This window comes from Pteropus vampyrus, unplaced genomic scaffold (assembly GCF_000151845.1).
Source record: "Pteropus vampyrus isolate Shadow unplaced genomic scaffold, Pvam_2.0 Scaffold85, whole genome shotgun sequence".
NCBI lineage: Eukaryota > Metazoa > Chordata > Mammalia > Chiroptera > Pteropodidae > Pteropus > Pteropus vampyrus.
In genome coordinates, this window is record NW_011888866.1 from 5,270,854 (window position 1) to 5,291,846 (window position 20,993).

Here is a 20,993-nt window from a genome sequence, read left to right on the forward strand (position 1 = left end):
AATCATAAAAATTCATGTTTCTACTTATACATCTTTTCAAGTTTTAAGAAATATATGATAAAACATTTCAAACGCTATTTAAAAATAATACAGTGAACACCATTGTACCCAGAACCCAACTTAAGAATTAAATATCACTAAGAGTCGAAGTTTCTTCCTTTTTATATTTATTATAAAAATGCAACATCCTCTCCTTAGACAGTTTCTTCTTTATCCTCGGGCTGCTCTACAACAAAACTATACTTTTTGATCTCTCATTGGGGGTTTTAACTTTTTTATATAACAATTTTGAATTGTGTGTTGAACATTTCTGTCATATTAGAGCAGTGGTTCTCAACCCTGACCACATATAAAAATCACCCAGACTTTTTAAAGCTGCTCAGGTCTGGACACCAGTGCCCGGAGACTCTGATTTACTTGTCCGCAGTGGCATCCACATTTCTTTAAGGCTCCTCGGGTCTTTTCTAACAGGCGGCCGAGTTTTCAAACCGTCTAGAAGGACTTGGGAGTTTACCATTTTACAACATCTGCTCTAACTGGATGTAATGTCCTGTTTGGTTTCATCCCCACCCTCACTTGATGGTGGCGGGTGGGTACATGGGCGGACGCTGAACTATTCTCTCCAGAACATGCTAAAAGAAAAACATGGTGAAGGATGGCCACAGTAGGAAGCACGGGGGATCCGGCTCAGCAAGCTTTTCTCAGGAAACACTGTAATTCGGGATAGCAGTGGTTTGTGGTCCTTCTTTATGTCTGGTGCTTCTGAGTACTTGTTTTGGGGTTTATTTTTGAGAGGAGGAGGAGTCATCAGATCAAGACAAATAGGTCTTTCTTCTGTAGCCTTTCTTTGGTAGCCTTTCTGATACTTGGAATTGGCAAGTAACCTAACAGGACCACAGCAGGTTCTGGGTGCTATAGGCAACAGGAAAAACATGCAATGTATTTTACTTGTCTTTAAGGAGTTTATGGTTCTAGTCACAGACTGCAGCCTGGCTGGATTCAGCCCCGAGACGGGTGGAATTCATTAACATACACATTTAAAAATATTACATGTGAGTGCAGTTCAGCGTGGCGTGCTCCCCAGTTTGACCCTAGGCTACACCAATCCCTAATGCCTACATTCTCATTTTTGCCTTCAAGTTTACCACTCTAGACCTTTCTGAAGACTGGAGGGAAGCTAGATTCAAATTGGAGGGGAAAGTGTCACTTACTTAACAATCTGGGCACCTTTTCCAGCTGAAGTCCAAGGTTTTATTCTCCTTTGTTCCCTATCAGCAGTAATTTAAAAGGAACTGTTAACAACAATAGTAACAAAAATCCTAGCACCCACAATTAGTTGGAACAAACTTTATTTATAATCCATTGTTTTAATTTTATATAAGAGTTTTATGCTCCAGAGATAATAAGGGTTGCTTTTGCTCAAAGCCGATAAAATAAGTCTTCCAAAGGGAAATTTCGCTTCCTCTAAAAGAGACTGGTAGAGTCTGCTCTTCTTAGATCAAAGGGTCTATGTGATTTTCTATTCCATTCTTTTTAGCTTCCGGCTTAGCAAGGAAGAACCTACTGGGGAAAAAAAAGACCAGGGCTATAACATGTCCTTATTTAGTCAGGCTAGAATGATAGATTCTCTCTCTCAATACAGAATTATGTGATTATCTGATAGGAAAAAGTAGGAAGTCTAGACCAGAACTGGGAATAATTCAGAATGTGTCTGTCATTAATGAATTTCCTTGAATTATATCCTGTATTTAAAGTCTGTTTGGAACATCATTTTTTTGTTTACTAACCATCAAAAAAAATCTCTAACTTTCTTGCAGGGAAAATACTTTGAAATCCAGTTCAGTCCAGGTGGGGAACCAGATGGTGGAAAGATCTCCAACTTCCTTCTGGAAAAATCTAGGGTGGTGATGAGGAACCCTGGAGAGAGGAGTTTTCACATATTTTACCAGGTTTTCCTTTATATTTTTTTCTTTACTACTACCTTAGTCCTTCTCCATACTTATTTATTTACTTACTTACTTACTTATTTATTTATTTATTTATTTATTTATTTATTTATTTATTTATTTATTTTCAGCCCTCAGATTTAGACAGTCTAGTCTGGCAAGCCAAGGAGTAGTTATAACTATAGTATGTGTAAGTCAGTGTGCAAAAAGAATTGTGAGAACGTCCCTACGTTCAAGAGAGAATAAGTTCTAGTTGGGGTGAGAAGACAAACATTTCCCAAAAGTTAAATAATCAAGCAAGTGTTGATATAACTTCAAAACAAAAGTTTGATTCTTTGCCAAATAGAAATTCACATAGGGAGAGTTGGCCGGGATGGTAAGAAGAGATATTAAGAAGGTAGAGGATTACATCATGTGGAGGGGAAGACTACTCAGGCCGGGCAGGTAGCCTGGACAAAGCAGAGGAGATGAGAGCCAGGCCTCTACCACTTTGCAAGGGCAGACATCTCCAGAAGGCTAACTGTTGGATGAAAGACTCAAAATAGGCTGCAGATCTTTAATGCCAGGTCAGAAAGTTTTAGGCGCTCAGAAGCCATGGAGAGTTTGGGGCTAGAACAGGATATAGGATCCTTTTAAATTGGGTTCCAGACTTCAGTAATCATGAGACTCAACTATTTTTAAAAAGGTTTTTAAGTATTTTAAAAAATAATGATATTATAAACAATTTATGTATGAGTTTATATATTAATATTTCTTATATTATGGATCCACATTAGATTTTCTTTGAAGAAAGGCCTGCAACTATTTCTGTTTTATTTATTTTTTTGTTATGATTTGAAGGTCACTGGGTTAGAAAGAAGTTAAACTGTGTTTGGTAGCTCCCATTCAGTCTTTTCAATTACATCGGTGTGTTAGATGATGGCAAACAATTCTTCTGGTTGGTATCTGTTAGTCGAAAGAATACATAAATGACCAAGAGCTTTTGTGAATTCAGTAATGCTTTTAATTGTATTAATACAGATGATTGAAAAATAATTTTATGTATCACGCAGATAGTACATCATTGACTGAGTACTAGAGAGAAGCTCATAATTGCTTCCAGGACCCCTTTCAACAGATACCAACCCCAAAATCTCCCCATCCCCACCCCCAGATGTCCTCTGGAAACCACCAGACTAGGGGCTGCGGAAGTGATGAGTTTAGGAGAAGATGGATTTAAAGATTCTAACATAAAAGTAATAATAGTCGAAGCTGTGACATAGATGAGACCTCTGTGGGAGTGAGCATGGAGAGAAAAATCATGTCTGTACAGGACTGGGGACCTGGGGGCTGTCTGCCGATTGAGGAGGCATTGAGGAACCAGGGCATTAGTCAGGGCAGGAGAGCCAGGATCCTGCAGTGTCACCAAAGCCAGGGGGAAGCTCAGGGGGATGAGTGGCAAGATCAGATGCTCAGAGCTCTTGGGGGTAAGGGGTGGGGCAGGAGTCTGGGGACCCAGAAAGGGTTGTTGGATTTAGCCACTGGAAAGTAGCTATGAAAGTCATTTCATCCAGATGGTGAGGGGAGAAGCCAGAGTGCAGGTGGTCATATCATGATGAGAAAGTAGATTCTGCAGCTTGAAAAGTTCACTAAATCAAGGAAGAGCTTCTAAAGAAGGCAGAGAGCGCCATGTGTTTGTAGATAGAAGAGAGTTAGGAAAAGAGAGTAGTTAAAGATGCACGTGAAGGGGCTTTGCAATGTGGGGGTGAGAAGACTGAGAAAGAGGGGAGGGAAGTTCTTTCTCAGACCAAACGAACAAACAAACAGGGAACGGGAAAAATAGGAAGAGGGTGGGACAAAAAGATTTGGAAGAGACCAGGAAGAAAACTAAGGGATCTTGATGTCATGGGATGACCTAGAGCTTCTCAATAATGGAGATGAGGTTCCCTGTTTGGGGGATGTGGAGCTGAGATGACACGAGAAAGCCGACCACAATGGAGAAGTGTGGATGGGAGCTGCCGCTACTTCCTAAATCATGTTGGATTGGATCCAGCAGTGTGGTAGAGCTGGCTTGCCTGGGCTGTATGCATCACTTCCCATCTCTTGCTTCAGTGACGTTTTCTTGGTAGTTTGCAATCGATCAGGGTAGGAGTATTAACACCATGAAAATCAGTAAACGCTGTAAATCCATTTTCTCTCCCAGAGTTCATTGTTAACCATTTTGCAGCACACCAATGGTGGAAGCCCTTTAAGATAATCTTGCTCAGACTTTAGGCAAATATTAGAGATGGAACAAAAAGCCAGGGGCGGTCAATTATAATATTAGGAGGTTTCAGAATGCCAGAGTGTGAGACCTGAGGCGGTTTTTATATGCACTCTGTAGTGAGATGCTCCGAGGGGCCAGCTGCACTTTAAAAAGCCATAAGCAAGTCAGCAGGAATGAAGTGATTATAATCTGGCTTGCTTTCCACCCTCCCGAGGGATTTCACCACTGAAGTACGCCTTTCCCTTTACTGGACAAGGGAAACTGTTCGGCTCTAGTAGATCTGATCAGAGTTAACAACCAGAACTTGCAGAGATGACTTGGGGCTACTGTAATTAGAACAGAAATTCTGAAGCCCCTTCATATTTTGGACATGAGGACCACCAATCGTTATAGAACGCAGGGATAGAAAGTCACGTTGCCTGTGCTTGGGGAGCGGGGAGGGGTGTCAGCAGCGTCTATGAGGTCCTTTGAGTAGTTTGAGGGTCACGTCACACAAACCCTGCTTTCTCTTGCTCCAGCTCATTGAGGGCGCCTCTGCAGAGCAGAAGCACAGCCTCGGCATCACCAGCATGGACTATTATTACTACCTGAGCCTCTCTGGGTCCTACAAGGTGGATGACATTGATGACAAGCGAGAATTTCAGGAAACTCTGGTAAGTGCTGGCACAGGGCCCGGCAGGATCTGCTCTCCAGACAGGGTATTGCCTCTGGCAGAAAGAGCAGTGAAGGTTAGCAAAGCCAAGAGCTGCATATAATTTCCACCTCCTTCTTCTGTAAGCACTCCATTTCCTAAAACATGTTGAAGCACCCTTAAATAGTCGCCTGACCAGTTGCCTGAGGACCACTTAATGGTTTGAGGTGGGTTTAAGAAAAAAGTGAATTCATCATTATCCCCCTGCAGGAGCTCTGATTAACAAGTAAAAACTATTCTGGGTAATATATTTACCATACCGCTTTGCTGACAACTTACACGATTGTTCAACTCTTTCCTTAGAAAGGCAAAGCAAAGAGCGCTCTTACGATCTAAATCAGAGTTAGAAATGTTAGAATACCTTTAGTCTTTTCTCCCACCCACTTCCTATTCTCCTGTGTACTGTACAGGTCAGAGTGAGATCAGTCCTCTCTCCATGCCCTTCACATTGTATGTGTTATAATATAATGCGTGAACTCGGGTTGACTACTAAGGGGTCCCATCCTCAGGGAAACAATAGATCAATCAAGAACTTCCTGGAGGTAGGCTGCTAAGCCATATAGCCTCAAAGAAATGCATCACCACTGCCCTTTGAGTCAGCTACCGGTCAGGCACATCCTTAGCCTAGATCCAGAACCAGGTGGGAGACCCTGGTTGGGCATTTGGAGGTACAGTTTGAAGGAAGCTGACATTTGTTCTTGAAAGGGGCGGGAAGTTCAGATAGACCGTGTCCTGGGTGCCAGGAAAAAAAGGGCATCACGAGCCCGCATGGCTCCAAAGAGTTGGGTGAAACAATGCAGATAAGGAGCCTGCATTGGTCTTAGAGTACAGTATTTTCTTAGGATACAGATATCAAAGACTCAAGCCTTTCAGCTACTTTTATTGAATCTAATGGACCTCAGAAACAGGACTTTTCTAATGATGCTTTTATTTGATTTCTTGGAGATTTTTAGTAAGATCTTTTCGCAAATGCAAGCTATTATCGGTCCTCCCGATGAAGGGAAAGACCTCCAAATCTATTTGAGGTAGCTGGACACAGGCGGCATCACCCTTGGAGGGAGAGGGGTGGCACCAAGAGCACACCAAGGGACCAGGACAGACTTGTTGACTTTGTGTACAGCTGCTGCTCTTTCTGAGTATCTTTCCTCCTGGAGCTCTCTTGCCCTTATTCCTAGAGGACTGCATGCTTTATTTAAGGACAGAACTGTCTTTCCAGCACAGTTTTGAGACTTTAGAAGAATGTGTGAGAGCGCATTAGCCAGTGACAATGTCCGACAGAAACTTTCAGCTGCCATCACAAGCTAAGCCTTACAGAACTGCACAACTCGATCTAAGCTTAAGCTTCTTTACTGCATTTAAAGCGGGTGACCAGCTTGTATGAGTGGTTTCTCTTTTCTCTTCCAGCATGCGATGAATGTGATTGGGATCTTCGCAGAGGAGCAGACGCTGGTGCTGCAGATAGTGGCAGGTGTTCTCCACCTGGGAAATATCAGCTTCAAAGAAGTTGGCAATTATGCGGCCGTGGAGAGTGAAGAGTGTCAGTAGCTTTGGCCCTGGGTGGTGGAACGGGGGGGAAACAGTTGTTTGGCTCCATCAGGAGTAACTCACCACTTTCCTTTCCTTAGGTCTCAACCAGGGTTTCGGGGAAAGAGATGAGAGTCTTAGGCACCCTGCTATGGCAGAACAAAGGGGCCTGTGAGAGTCCAGGCCTCATCTATGCATCTGCCCCTCTCCTCACTACGTCCCACGTCCCACATTAACTATACCAGAGTCACATACATAGACTGTTGATGAATTTGTTTCAGTTTATCATTAACCTTGGGGAAGTTTGGAAGAATTTCACATCTAGATTTAAAAATAAGGGTGTACTTCAATGCAGATTAGCATAATAACTAAATAACTCAAAAGATTTGTCTCCTCATAAAAATCTTTTCTGTAACTGATCTTCAGGGTCTACGTTCATCTAAAGGTCCTGGAGAACAGGTGATAGGATATGTGTAAATACAGAAAGCTCACAGATTCAATTTGTCCTGCGGGTTGGGTTATTAGATTGGATTTCTGAAAACAGAAGAAAAAAGGACATTGACTACTATATCGATATTGCTAAGGATCACCTTTAATGATTACATCTGTAGTAATCAGAGCCTGAGGACCTGAATGATCATTTTTACTCTTTGAGAAGAAATCAAGTTCTTCCTTTGGAGACATTATTGGTTATGTGTGGTACAATCTACAATAATCGCCATGGTGTGTGACTCTAGCCTTTTAGGCATCAGATGACTCTGCTTTCAGAACCCACACATCCTTTAACCACCCAGGAAGACATTTCTTCCTTTCTCAGCATTCTTCAAGAATGATAAATTTAGATGCTTGGTAATAAATAGTATCCCACTCATTGCTGACAATGCAGTGAGGCTATTTCCATTCCAAATAAGGTTCTTTTTTATATTTTTGTTTTCTTTTGTGATAAAAGAGGGAAGTTCTGCTAACTTCTGATGTCTGTCTGATAAAGAGCAAGATAAATTATGTTTACCAGGGAAAGGAGTGGGGTGGAAAACGGTAAATATACAGGGGACCCATAGAGTCTAGAAATACAATCTAACAATAATGATGATGTCTATGTTTCTAGACTGTACACTTTACCCTTAACCTTTAACAAATGCACCTGCGTGCCTGGGAAGGTCATTAACACTTGACCTCTTAACATTGACTGTTTGGGTTTCTTAGTATTTTCTATGGAAGTAGGCTGGATTTCTCTTGCCCTTTTCGATAATACAATCCTTTATTGCCTCTTTGTGCTGGAGAACAAAGTCACGATTCTGACGCAGCAAGCATTTCCCCATATACTTGAGCCAAGAAGTGGTTCATTGCACATTTATGTCCGGAGGAAGTAGCCTTCTTGGTCAACTGGGTAAGGCTCAGAATTGGCAACTGCCTGCGAAATTCCCTGGTGGAGTGATGGAGATCAGGAAAGACTGTGCTTGAAATCAAAGAGGCCTAATGAAGAAATGTGTCTTCTTTCTAGTAGTTTGTTTTCTATTCAGTTGGTACTACCTTAACAAGGTTCAGATGGGCACCCTGTCAGAGTTCTCCCATCTACCCTTTGCTAGTCAACTCCTTTCCCTTCCCAGAGGGAACAAAAGTGGAAACAAAGTCTCTTGTATTCTTTTGGGGGGATATGTGTTCCAGAGCAACTACACACATCCACTCTTTTTTTTTTTCTCATTTTTTTGCATTAATGGGAGCATATAACATACTCTACAGTTGCTTTTTTACTTAACCTGATATCTTGAAGATTATTCTTTATCGACTCATTAGGGAACTTCATCTTTTCTATAGCTGCATAGCATTCCATTATTTAGCTATATTTTAATTTATTGAACTAGTCATCTGTTGGTGGGCATTAAGATGATTTGGATCTTCTGCTATTACAGTACTGAATGAACACTACTAAATTGAATAACCTGGTTTGTGTTGTCTTTCTCACATCTGAGTGTATCTGTGGAATCAATTTGTAGAGGTAGGTGCTAGCCCATATTTGTATAATGGAAAAAGGCAAAATTTCTCTAGCTATATAGAAAAAAAAAATGATAAGATTTGCATCACAACTGGCATACTGAAGCAAATAGCTACTAATAACAACAAATTTTGTTGTTACCTGACCTTAGACTAATGGAGCTATAGAATTTCATGAGTCCAATCTTTACATTGCTGAGAAGTCAAACAAACCTCAACTTGGGCACATGTGTACCTGTCATTAGCAATACAGTAAGGTAGTGTTTTGGAAAGAAGTCTTGTTTAAAAGATATTAAATACAAATTAACATAAGAATTTTGTTGAAGAAAAAAAAAAATACTACAAAATAACAATGAGGAGTCCAAGTGACAAGGCCCCTCCTTTGCCCCACTGTTAATGGGTTAGAAAGCACAGAACCGGAACACCAAAGACAGGTAAACCACATTCATTTGCCATTTGTTTTAAATTTGTAAAATGGAATCTTGTTTTGCTACATCTTTTTGGTTTTTCTATCTTCTCTACACTTCAAATGTATAAGAAAATAATTAAACCCAACTTCGCTTTTCTCTTGAATGCAGTAACAGAAATCTATCTTCGTTCTCAAAATGTGCTGAAACATTACTTTCTAGCAGGTTCTTTTTTGTTCTACATAACTCAGATTAACTATACCAGAGTTACATCAGCATTTTTTAATTAATCGATGCCTGCTCCTCCCACTCCCTCCCCACAGTCTCCAGGCCTCCATACTGCTGCTCTGATCCAGCCACACTCGCACACACCCTCATGGAAATTCACAGCCTAAAGGAAGTCAATATGAGCAGCCCTGTAATTTCAGGGCAGCCACTGAAAAAAATACAAGGCCATAAAAGCTTATGCTTAAGAAACAAGGCATGAATTTTTTTCAAACAAGTACTGGTTTTCCTTTCTAGACGTCTTAGCCGTTTCTCTAAACCTGTGCTCTGATTCTTGGCCAAATCCCGTGCCTTGTTTTTCAAGCACCTGTGGTCCCTCACTTGTTCCCTCTCTTCTGTAGAAGAGGTGCGAGACGCGGAAGTACAGCATGTTTCTTTTTCAGTCTGGTCTGCCTGTTGTCTCAAGAACCGAAGGACTTAGCCCGTTTGGTCATAAAGATAATGGCATAAACATTTTCACCAAATATTTGAACCTGAACTGTGTTCCTATTTTAGCATGGTTAGCGGATTGGGAGAAGCCCTTATTTATGAAACAGACAAATTGGGGCTAATTATTTGTTGTATCGAACTATCCACTGTGTAATTGCCATGAACAGTGAGGGGCCCTGGTGAATGAGGGGCACTGATGATGATAATCCACTGTATCAAGTGAGATAGGCATGTCCCGACTGTCTGCCTGGTGATTGTGATAATAACCAACATTATAGCTTCCCCTTCGTGAACCTCTTATATGTCAGACGCTTCGGTAAATTTCTCTTGATTCTCACAACAGCCTTAATGTGTCCAGTCTGATTAATGGGCGTCTTATGTCTTTGCTCTGTGCAAAGTTAAGTTTCTGTTTAGCGGAAGGCACATCCAGTTTCCTGACCATATGCAATAACTTTAAAACGAAACTAAAGAAAATGGCCATTGGCAAATTAGTGCATTCGATCTTGTTTACGTGGCCTTTGTAAAAAGGAAACCCTCTACTATTCCGAGCATTTTTGTGGAACACCCATGTAGATAATATATACCTTGTTCTGGCATTACACTGTTTCAGAATGCATTCACTGACTTAATCTCATTGGAAGGTATGTGAAAAATGTCAGCCTGTTCATTCTAACACCATCTGTGAAATTCTAAAAGATTATCCTTTATTGAGAGCCTTGTGATTTTTGAGCTTTATCATAAGGTCTTTAACAAAATCCTTTTATCAGATAATTTTGGTAAAGCTTTATGCGGAAAAAGAAGACTCATATCCCAATTTCGAATTTTGATTTGTGTCCATAATAATCTTCCCTTAATATCGGAAAAAATCTGAACATTCTTTCATGCCCCAGAGCGGTGTCACTTACTCACATTAGAGTGTTTTGACTAGAAAAAGTCCCATTTATATCACTAGCCCTCCTCTTGGAGCGTTTCACAGCCTGAAACAAGTTGTTAAGTCACCCGAAGCTCAGCTTGTCTATCCAAAACCCACAAACTACGCCACTACATGTCTTTAGAATGAGATGGGTGTGCCGTGACGTGAAAAACACAGATGCCCTCCGTTTCATTCCATACACCATGCCTAGAGAAATCCGTCAACACCCCTCTCCAGAAGCCATCCAGGCCCATTTAACTCCAGCTCGAATATCTTATATCGCTCAGTGACCTCCACCATCAGAATTCATTCTAGCCTTTTAATCATCTACCTTAACTTTCAGCTGTAGCCAGTGCTGGTCTAGTCGCTGTGCCTTGACCGTGTCTCCTATAGTCCTGCCTCCTCACCTTTGCACATTCCATTCCCCTCTGCCCTTCTTTCTCTTCTGCGTCTATACAAATCCTATTCATTCCTTTAGGCCCCACCCAAATCCCACATCTTCCTCCACTACCAGCAAGTAGTAGTATCTTCCTGTTCTAAATTCCTCCAGGACTTTATTATCTATCTTTGTCACATGTTTAGGTTTTAGTAGGCTTCTTTATTTGGTAAACACTTGTACCATCTCTAGATTTTCTTCAAGATATCTTAATTATTTTGTGTCTTGTCCTCTTTCTCTCTAATAACCCTACAGATAAAACCATTAAAAAAATATATGATTGGTTTTAATTATTAGTGTGATGGTATCAGGTGCTTCAAAAACTCTTTGGGAATGATGCTATGAAAACACTGTACCAAAAAGGAAGAAAACAATATTTGGAGCCAAAGAAATGTTTCTTGATTTAGTTCCTTCCTGCTGTATTGCTGCAAGCTTAGAGAGATATCCATTTTAGGCATTCAGCAGTGATCTCAGTAGAGGGGATTGGCTTGCCACCCTTCTTGGGTCTCTGATTTGTATTATTGAAACTCTCAGTCATCATAGGAATTGACTCATGTAATAGAACAATTGGGAAAAACAAAGTGGATGAATGTGTGTGAGATTGCTGATATAATAAAGCAAATAATAGCAAACACTTGTATAGAACTTACTATATGCCAGTCTTCAATTTAGAGTGAAAATTCTTAGAAGCTAAAGATGGTGTCGTGTGTGTGTGGGTGTGCGTGTGGGTGTGTGGGTGTGTGAAGGCACACACACAAGTGCCTTCACATGTTTGTGAGATAGACTGTTAATTCTGAAAGACAATCATGTTTTATTTTGTTTTCTATAGTTTTGGCTTTTCCTGCCTATCTCTTGGGGATAAACCAGGACCGGTTGAAAGAAAAGCTGACGAGCCGGCAGATGGATAGCAAGTGGGGAGGCAAGTCGGAGTCCATCCATGTTACCCTCAACGTGGAGCAGGCCTGTTACACGAGGGATGCGCTCGCCAAGGCCCTGCACGCCCGGGTCTTTGATTTCTTGGTAGATGTAAGTAAACACAGGGTGATATTGGTGATGCTTCATTCGTAGCTTTAAAAAATCAAACTAGTAAGGGTTTTGTGTTCATGTTTTGGCTCATTCCTTATAACCATTACCTTACTCCTCCACTTTTACCATCTTATCTGGGGATCATTGAATTCCGCTTTTACTTCTAGAATGGCCCACTGAGACACTAGTATGATAACAGCTTCTTGTGGACAAAATATTTCGTAAAGGTAGAATTGAAGACCAGGAAAAGAGGAGACCCATGGTCATGAACCTTTCTTGACTTTTGATTCTAAAGATTTAGACATGTCGTGTCTGTCATCTATTACTGTGTTGCAAATTAGTCCAAAACTTAGTGGCTTAAACAACAAAACATTGATTCTCTCAGTTTCTGTGGGTCAGATAGTTGGAAGTGACTTAGCTTGGTGGTTCTGATTCAGGGATGAGACTGCTGTCAAGATGCTGATTAGAGCTGCAGTCATCCCAAGGCTTGATTAGAGTTAGTTGGAGGATCTGGTTCCAAGATGACACACATGGATGTTGGCAGGACACTTCAGTTCCTTGCTACACAGTCCTTACTTTTGAGCTGCTTGAATATCCTCACATCACGGCAGTTGGTTCCCCCCACAGTGAGTGATCTAAGAGAGAGAGCAAAGCAGAAGTCACAAAGTTTTTAATGTCCTCATCTTGGACTCAGATATTGCCACTCTGCCATATTCTACTCATTAGTAACAAGTCACTAAGTACAGCCCACACTTAAGGGGAGAGAAATAGGCTCCACCTTCTGAAGGGAGGAGTGTCAAAGACTTTTTGCACAGTTGACGCTCCATATCCATAGGTTTCACATCTATGAATTCAACCGCGGATGAAATTATTCAAAAAAAAATAATAAATATTAAGTCGTTGCTGACGTATACCGTGTAATTTGGCCTACAGTGGTCACTACTGTACTGAGCATGTACAGACATTTTTTCCTTTTCATTATTCCCTAAACAACACAGTATAACATCTATTTAATAGTATTTACATTGTATTAGGTATTATAAGTAATCTCGCGATGATTTAAAGTATATGAGAGGATGTGCGTAGGTTATATGCAGAAACTACACCATTTTGTATAAGGGACTTGAGCATTTGCGGATTCTGGTATCCTCAGGGGCTCCTGGAACCAATCCCCCAAGGATATCAAAGGATGACTGTATTTTAAAACTACCACAGATTTTTTTATGGTGGGATAATCATATATATAGAAATATGCATATATATACATATTTATATATGTATACCACATATAGATCCAGAAAATTAGTCTTTCAGTAGTGTAGAACTGCCAGTGACAGTCTATGTTAATCAGTGCAGCCTCTGAATGGGAGAGTAATAATAGCAAACACTTATATAGCACTTACTATGTACCAGACACTGTTCTAAGTATTTTAGGAAAAAATAACTCATTTAATTCTTACAACAACCCTATGACTTAGGTATCATTATCTGTTTTACAGGTGAGCTAATGAGGCACAAAGAGGTTAAGGAACTTACCAAGGTCATACCACTATTAATTCATAGATCTAGGAAGTAAGCCCAGGTAATCTGAGAGTGCTACAGCTATTCTACTTCTCTGCCTTTTATATAATCATACCAGAAAGAACCCTAGGGAAACCCTAGTTAAGGGCAACAGCATGGCCATTAGATCCCGAAAGTCTGTGTTTAACCTGAATAGCAGCATTTATAAGGCTTAAAAAATACTAGGTGTGGTTAGGGTTGGGTAAGGCAGGGCAGCACAGGGTAATTATTCTGTGTACTTCTTATGGCTATTTTAAGGGTTAGATTGCTTGGGAAGGTCAAAGTCATACTAAACATTAGCCATGCTTTTAACTTGTCCAGAGCCCTCATTTCACCGACAACGGAATCTTAGGCCAGAGTATGGCTGGTTTTGCCCGAAGCTATTGAGCCAGAGGGTCAAGCAGAACTGGGACTAAAACCCACATTTCCTATCTCTTTGTTCAGTATACCTTCCAACCCTGGATTTCCTACCTTATTTCCTTTCTGTCTTCCCTCGGTTTTTTGTATGGTAAAGGGGGAATAGATATGCCAGGTAAGTGATACTAATTAGAGCTTGCATTTATTGAGCATTGACTGTGTGCCAGGCACTGAGCTAAGTGCTGAATATCATTACCCATTAACTCGCAAAAGATGATCTGTCATTATTTTTTTGCCTGGAAAACAACTCTGGTACTTTAAGATTCATCCAGGTATTTACCACCTCCAGGAACTTTTCTCCCATATTCTCCCCTCTCCTACAGCCCTCACTAACCCCCTCTAACCTACACGTACCCTCCTGTCATTAAGTCTATGCCATTGCACATCTCTTCTCAGTGATCAAGAACACAGATTTAGGCATCATGCTACCAAAATTTAATCCTAGGCCCTCCCTCTCACCCACTGAGATCTTAGGAATTATAATGTTGCCACTGTCGTTACGAGAATTGTAGTGAGAATTAAATGAAGCAACACGTGGAGGGCACTTAGCAAAGCCTGGCACAGGTGAATGTTAAATATGCGTAAGCCGTGTTTATTATAATCGCTTTAATAGTAATTAGTGGTATTATTATCCACAGTTGGCTCACTCTCTCTATAAGCTCCTTGGAACAGGATTGTCTTCTCCTTGACATCCCTGGCACATCGTACTAGGTGATCATTAAATGACTACTGAATGGGATTCTTTATATGAAATAGCTTTTACTTCAATCATCCAAGATGACATTTTCTTCTGATTCCTAAGGCTTCCTTAGAAAAACTGGCTCTCTCCGAATTTAACGGTTTTCATCATTAAGCAAACATTATTTTTTTCCTACCGTAGTAGTTTTTTGGGATCTTAGTGGTTTCCCAAAGTATTCGACATCGAACTGAGACTTTTTTGAAGCTACAAGTCGCCTATCTTCCTGTTGTCCTGTTTCCAGCAGGCAGTAGTAGTTGCTGAGTGCCTACTTGCTTCCCTTTTCCCCATGCATGCCCACTTTTAATATGAAAGAAAAGGAGTTAATTACCATGCTGGTTACTTTCTCCTAGTCCATCAACAAAGCGATGGAGAAGGACCATGAAGAATACAACATTGGCGTCCTGGACATCTACGGCTTTGAAATATTCCAGGTAGGACGAGTTTGAATATTTGGGGACTGGGAGAGTGATACATTTCATCTGGCTTGAAGAAATAGTTCTAGGCAGTGAAAAACCCACCACAGCCCAGTTTTTGCCCTTGTGAGGTTTTCATGTACCAAATTAGTTTCTCCTGAATATAAACTATGCAGCTTTCTACTGAAGCCTCCAACTTTTCTGTTAAGGCTTTCCACATTGAAACATCTCAGTAAATCGCTCAAAAAATGACTTCAAAATGATTTTGCATAAACAATTAATGCAAGTAACTTTTTTTTTTTTTTCAGAAAAATGGCTTCGAACAGTTTTGTATCAATTTTGTTAATGAAAAATTACAGCAAATTTTTATTGAACTGACCTTAAAGGCAGAACAGGTAAGCGGTCCTTCTTCCTCCATCTTGTTCTACTTCTAACTTGTTTTGTTTTAATGGGTATTGACTTCTCTCTTTCGATAATAGATTCAAATTTTAGTCTTGTCTTAGGAAGTGTACTTAATGGAATCAGGCAGAAAAACCATATGCCATTGTGACATTTTAGTCTGTGAAACATAAACGCCATCTGCTACATTTTCTTTCTCCTTGAAGCAAATGATACTGTGAAGTTGGACTTAGGACTGGCTGCTTTTACTACTCTCTGACTCATTGGCCAAGTGGAAAATGGAAACTTAGTTCCAATCCCAATTGTCTATGGCATATACTGTGTTCCAGAGGAAAAATTTGACTTTCTCAGATTAGCTTTACTCCCAATCTACCCTAGAAATAAATGTGTCTTTAACAAAGCTGATATGTTAATTTTGACTTGAGGTCACATGTCTTGCTTATAGCTTCTTCTGAAAATCATTTCCGGTGCAGGTTCCCTTCTGTTCTGGATGCCATATTGTTTTTCGATTTTAGGGTCTCTATAACAAAGTACCACAAACTGGGTGGCTTAACACAACAGAAATTTCTTCTCTCATAATTCAGGAGGCCAGAGACCTTAATCCAAGTGTCACTAGGGTCATGTTTCTTTCAGGGCTCTAGTGGAGATGCTCTCCTTGCCTCTTCAGCTTCTGACGTTCCTCGTTTTGCAGCAATATAACTTCAGTCTCTGCCTCTGTCTTCACATGACAGTGTGTCCAAATCTCCCTCTTTTTTCTCTTGTAAAGACACCAGTGCTTTGATTGAGGATCACCTTAAATCCAGGATGATTTCATTTGTGAAATCCTTAGCTAATTATATCTATAAAGATCCTATTTCCAAACCTCATAATTTGAGGTCCTAGGTGGACATGAAATCTTAGGGGACACATTCAACCCACTCCACACATGAAAGACTATTTCAGGGACATTTAATCACTGAGATGTTCATGCCTCTGCTTAGGAACCCCAATGCCCAGTGGGGTTTTCACATAAACTTCTGCCCTGGACTTCTAACCTTCCACCACCTCAGAGTAGCTAGAGTAAAACACCCAGGGGAAAGCGTGGGAGGGACTGAGACGGGAAGAAGTAGGCGGAGGCTAGATCATATAGGAATTTTGTAGGACATGGCAGAAACTTCAGTTTTTATAGTAAGTATGATGGGAAACCATTGGGGCATTTTGAGCAGAGAGTAACATAGTCTGATTTGTGTTTTGTGTTTTTAAAAAGATCCCTCTGGCTCTATAGACTTAAGAGTGGGGTGAAATCAGGAAAGCAAGCAGGAATGGAAGTTTAAAAACCAGTTAGGAGACTACTGCGGGAGACTGGGCAAGAAGCGGTAGGCGCGAGGACAATGATGGTACCGGCAGAGGTTGCGACACAGGAGAGGTGGTCACATTCGTGTATGTTTTGGAGACTGAGTGAACATGACTTACTCAAAATAAGTAGCAATAAGTTAAGAAGGAAAGAGGAATCAAGGATGATTCATATCTATGTAGCATGAAGAATGAGGCCAATGATGAGACTTTTTACTGAAGAGTAAGATTAGGAGAGCAGTTGGTTAGTGACGGTGTGGGGATGTAGAATCAGAACTCTGCCGAACTAGGTACATTAGAGAACCCTGCTATACAGCCAAGTGGAGATCCCAAAATGTGAAATATAGATGAGTCTGGAACTCAACAGGGAGGTCTAGACTAGAGAAATTAATTTAGGCATCATTAGCCTATAGGTGCTATTTAAAGCCATGAGATTGAAATCGTCCAGAGAAGGAGGGTTGAGAAAATGCGAAGGCTGGAAGATTGAGCCCTGAGACTCTTCATCATGTAAAGATCTGAGGAGGAAAGAGGAAAACCGGGAGAGTGTTGTGGCATTCATAAAGTTAGATGAACAACTAACCTTAGAGGGATCTTCCCCTTAAGTGCCTAGGGCTAGTCTGTATTACTATCCTATGTTAAATTCAAAGAGATTATTGTGAAGTTGACCTACGGTTAAGTCATATTAAATCGCCACTTTTGCATGTCAAAATGATTGTATGATAACAATTTAATATGGTTCAAACTGAATGTAAAGTTCCATTATCAAGCAATGAAATGTTCTTTTTCTATCCCTCTTAAGGAAAAAAAAAATTAAAGTTCAAGTTTTTCTTTCATGGTGATTCATGTGCCTTTGCTATCCATGTGTGCAGAGTTTAACTAGTCTTCACCGGGTAATAATGTGAGTTTTGCTCTCTACAGGAAGAATATGTTCAAGAGGGAATAAGATGGACACCCATTGAGTACTTTAATAACAAAATCGTATGCGATCTCATAGAGAACAAAGTTGTAAGTATCAGTCTGATGTGTCTCTTCACTGCTCACAGGTTTACATTGAGTTGTTCTTCTGTGTCATTGTTTTAGAATAAGCAAAGTGACGACTGATTTGCAGAGAATTTTAGCAATTACATGAATTTTGAATTTTGTGTGTATATACATGTGCGAGAAAATAGAACAATAGAGTCTTTTTCTTGTAAATACAAATATGTATTCAAGTAAAATGTCAATTTACAAGTAGAGGTTGTTGCTGAATTCTAAGAGATGACAACTATCATTTATGTTGATAGCAGAGTGTATGAAGACACATGAAAATTTTCTTGCCTTCTAGACCATTCACACAACTTCTAGGACTTTAGCCCTAGAAATTATTCAAAAGAAAACAAAAAGGATGTAGACAGTGATCTCTTCTACAGCACTGTTTTGTTTTGTTTTATAAAAGCGGGAAACAGTGAAAACATCTATAGACAAATCAGTTGTTAATTACAGCATATCGGAGCAGGGAAATATAGCCATTAAAATAGTAAATAAGAAGACAATGTAAAACACGGGGATTGTTTATCAAATAGTGCTGTCTGGGAAAAAAAGTAATACGTGTTAGAATGGGTACACTGTGTAATTGTGCAAACTGTGCTTCTAGGGGTAATAGGACATGAAAGAATGAGTTAGAGTCAAAGGAAAATGTTTTTATTTTTGCGGGGGGGTTTAAATCAACTTAGTACAAATAGGATCGAGCAGATTATGATCTCTGTGAGAGTTTGAATAGAACTTTGGGGAGTGAAATGCTTTTTTGGAAAATGGACTTTCCTCCATCTTTAGATTTAAGTGCTGACTCCCATTTGGGATTATTAATGGCATTCTTGCTCGAAGGGAAAGAGTGACTTTCAAGAAAGTATCTTGAGTCTAGGGAGCTGTTTTCTTGCTTAACAAAAGATCTGATAAGCATTGTATGTTTTAGAGTAGTCACTGATTGGGGCTTTGGCTTATTGGTTCCATCAGAACCCTCCTGGGATCATGAGCATCCTGGATGACGTGTGTGCCACTATGCACGCAGTGGGTGAGGGAGCAGATCAGACACTGCTGCAGAAACTCCAGATGCAGATCGGGAATCATGAGCACTTCAACAGCTGGAACCAAGGCTTCATTATTCACCATTACGCTGGGAAGGTATGGCCAGAGATCATGGGTCAACAGGAAAGGGGAAGTTATCCTTTTCCGTGTCTTTTTGTTTTAAGTCTTTGGGACTATCACCTGTTTTCTCATGAGGCAACTGAAAACAGTATCCATGTAGTTTCATCTGCCTCACTGGTGTCTTCTTTGCTTGTGCGTTTATATTTATATTAAGTGAGTTTTTCTTCTCTGTGTCATTATTATTCACTCGACATTGATTCATTCATTCAACAACATAGGATCTATGAAGTATATGGGAAGGCGATACAAAAGACAGTATACATTACTGCGTATTTTTAAATCATGAATCACCCTGGTACCTATATCAAACTTCTGAAGGAATGGATTTTTGTCTTGCCACTGTCTATAGTCACAAGCCTGCATTCCTTACCTGCCCGTGCCCACTGGGAATATAAATAAGTTCCAAAGGCTCACTTTTGGTGTTTGTTCCTATAAAATGCATGATTATTGAGTGCCTACTAGGTAGTAGGCCAGCTTTGTATGGGTGCTGGTGATACAAAGATAAGTAAATTGAGGTCATGGTATTTAGGGACTTCCTAGTCCTGTGGAAACCCACTGGTCTCACTTTTCATTCCAACACATCTTTTGTTAACCAGAGTTCCTGAGCATGAGTTTTGGGCTGAGTTGATCCATCTCTGACACCATTCGTAGGAGAAATTGCAAAGCCTGGGATATCATGGCCCATTGCAATGGATTAATGAGCATAAGGAGTTTTTAAAATTTTATTCTGTCATAGCTAAAATTTAGAGAAAGAATTAAGTTTATTACTTAGACACTCCCATGGACCCATTGAAGAAGAAATTATGTGATCATGAGAGCTGGAGACATAGATCACCTGGGCCATGTAGGCAGCCAGATAGCATTCATCCGTATCCACAGGCCATCGCTAACTCAGTTAGCTAACCAAGTTAGGTAAAACATGCACAGTCTTTGTGCGACAGTTCATGACGAAATCTGGAAATACGCACATTCTGGTAAGATTAGCCATGCCAACTTGGATTTTTTTGTTCAATGAAATACTTACAGGATAGCATTACATTCCTTTCCATTCTTGGCCAGGTATCCTATGACATGGATGGCTTTTGTGAAAGGAACCGTGATGTGCTTTTTATGGATCTGATCGAGCTTATGCAGAGCAGTGAACTGTAAGTGTGTCTCACCTTATCCAATGTGGGATGTAGTTTTGGTCAAATTTTCAATATTAAAACAAATTTGCGGCATTTGAGTGGTCAGCATTTCATTCCTTTGAGCTGTTGGGTCTGGGTTATCAGTGGACAGTTTGATTTCTCAAAATAGCTCCTGGGTAGTGGAAATGAGATGCGATTTACATAATCAAGTCTATACATGCCAGGCAAGTACAATACTGTATTGCTCAGTCTTCTGGTTTTTTCAGTGTTTAGAGCTACTTCCAAGTAATAGCAGTTCTTTTAGGCTCTGTTACTTAAACTGTCATAATATCAAAGTTAACTTCCTTAATCAACAGCAATGAGTCTGATAATTCTCTAAGACAGGCCTAACTACGATGAAAGCAAAACTGAGTATCCTTTTCAGGCTCTGTTCAGAAGTTGTTCCCCTTCCTTTAACTCTCTTCCCCCTCCTCCTAACCTTCACCCCTCCCCAGCTCTCATCTCCTCATGCCTGCACCTCCTTGCACTCACGCCTCCCACTTTGGAGATTCTGAATTTCTTTTCATTTGAAAACACATAAAATCTATTTGTTCCTCTCCTAAAAAGTCAGGTAAGTCACAAGCCCTGGCTTGTGGGTTTTACACCAGTCAGATACAGGCATGCATTCAGAGTTTGGGGTTTTTTTTTAGTTATTGAAATTATTGCCAGGTTTGAGAGTTGTTGATACCATGCGAACGCCTGTCCTATAGACATAATCTGTTGTTTATTAAACACATTTGCTGCAGAAATCTATAATTGTGTCTGGTCAGGTTAAAAGTAGATTGCTGGGGAGAATTTCTAGAAAATTCAAGATGACCAAGAGCCATTTAGGAGAAATTGAATTTGAGTCTCTGATTGTTCATTTACACGGATCACTTGATTCAGTTAG

At 40.3% G+C, this 20,993-nt stretch overlaps 1 protein-coding gene across 1 annotated transcript in view; it reads left to right on the plus strand.

Moving 5' to 3' along the window:
• MYO1E (myosin IE) overlaps positions 1-20,993 on the plus strand; it is a 192,031-nt gene that overhangs the window by 117,871 nt on the left and 53,167 nt on the right. Inside the window, exons 7-16 of the mRNA XM_011363475.2 lie at positions 1,818-1,949; positions 4,710-4,844; positions 6,287-6,419; positions 11,698-11,894; positions 14,961-15,041; positions 15,332-15,418; positions 17,673-17,759; positions 18,747-18,914; positions 19,998-20,083; positions 20,672-20,675. Coding sequence (XP_011361777.1) covers positions 1,818-1,949; positions 4,710-4,844; positions 6,287-6,419; positions 11,698-11,894; positions 14,961-15,041; positions 15,332-15,418; positions 17,673-17,759; positions 18,747-18,914; positions 19,998-20,083; positions 20,672-20,675 — 1,110 coding nt within the window. The remainder of the gene's footprint in view (positions 1-1,817; positions 1,950-4,709; positions 4,845-6,286; positions 6,420-11,697; positions 11,895-14,960; positions 15,042-15,331; positions 15,419-17,672; positions 17,760-18,746; positions 18,915-19,997; positions 20,084-20,671; positions 20,676-20,993) is intronic.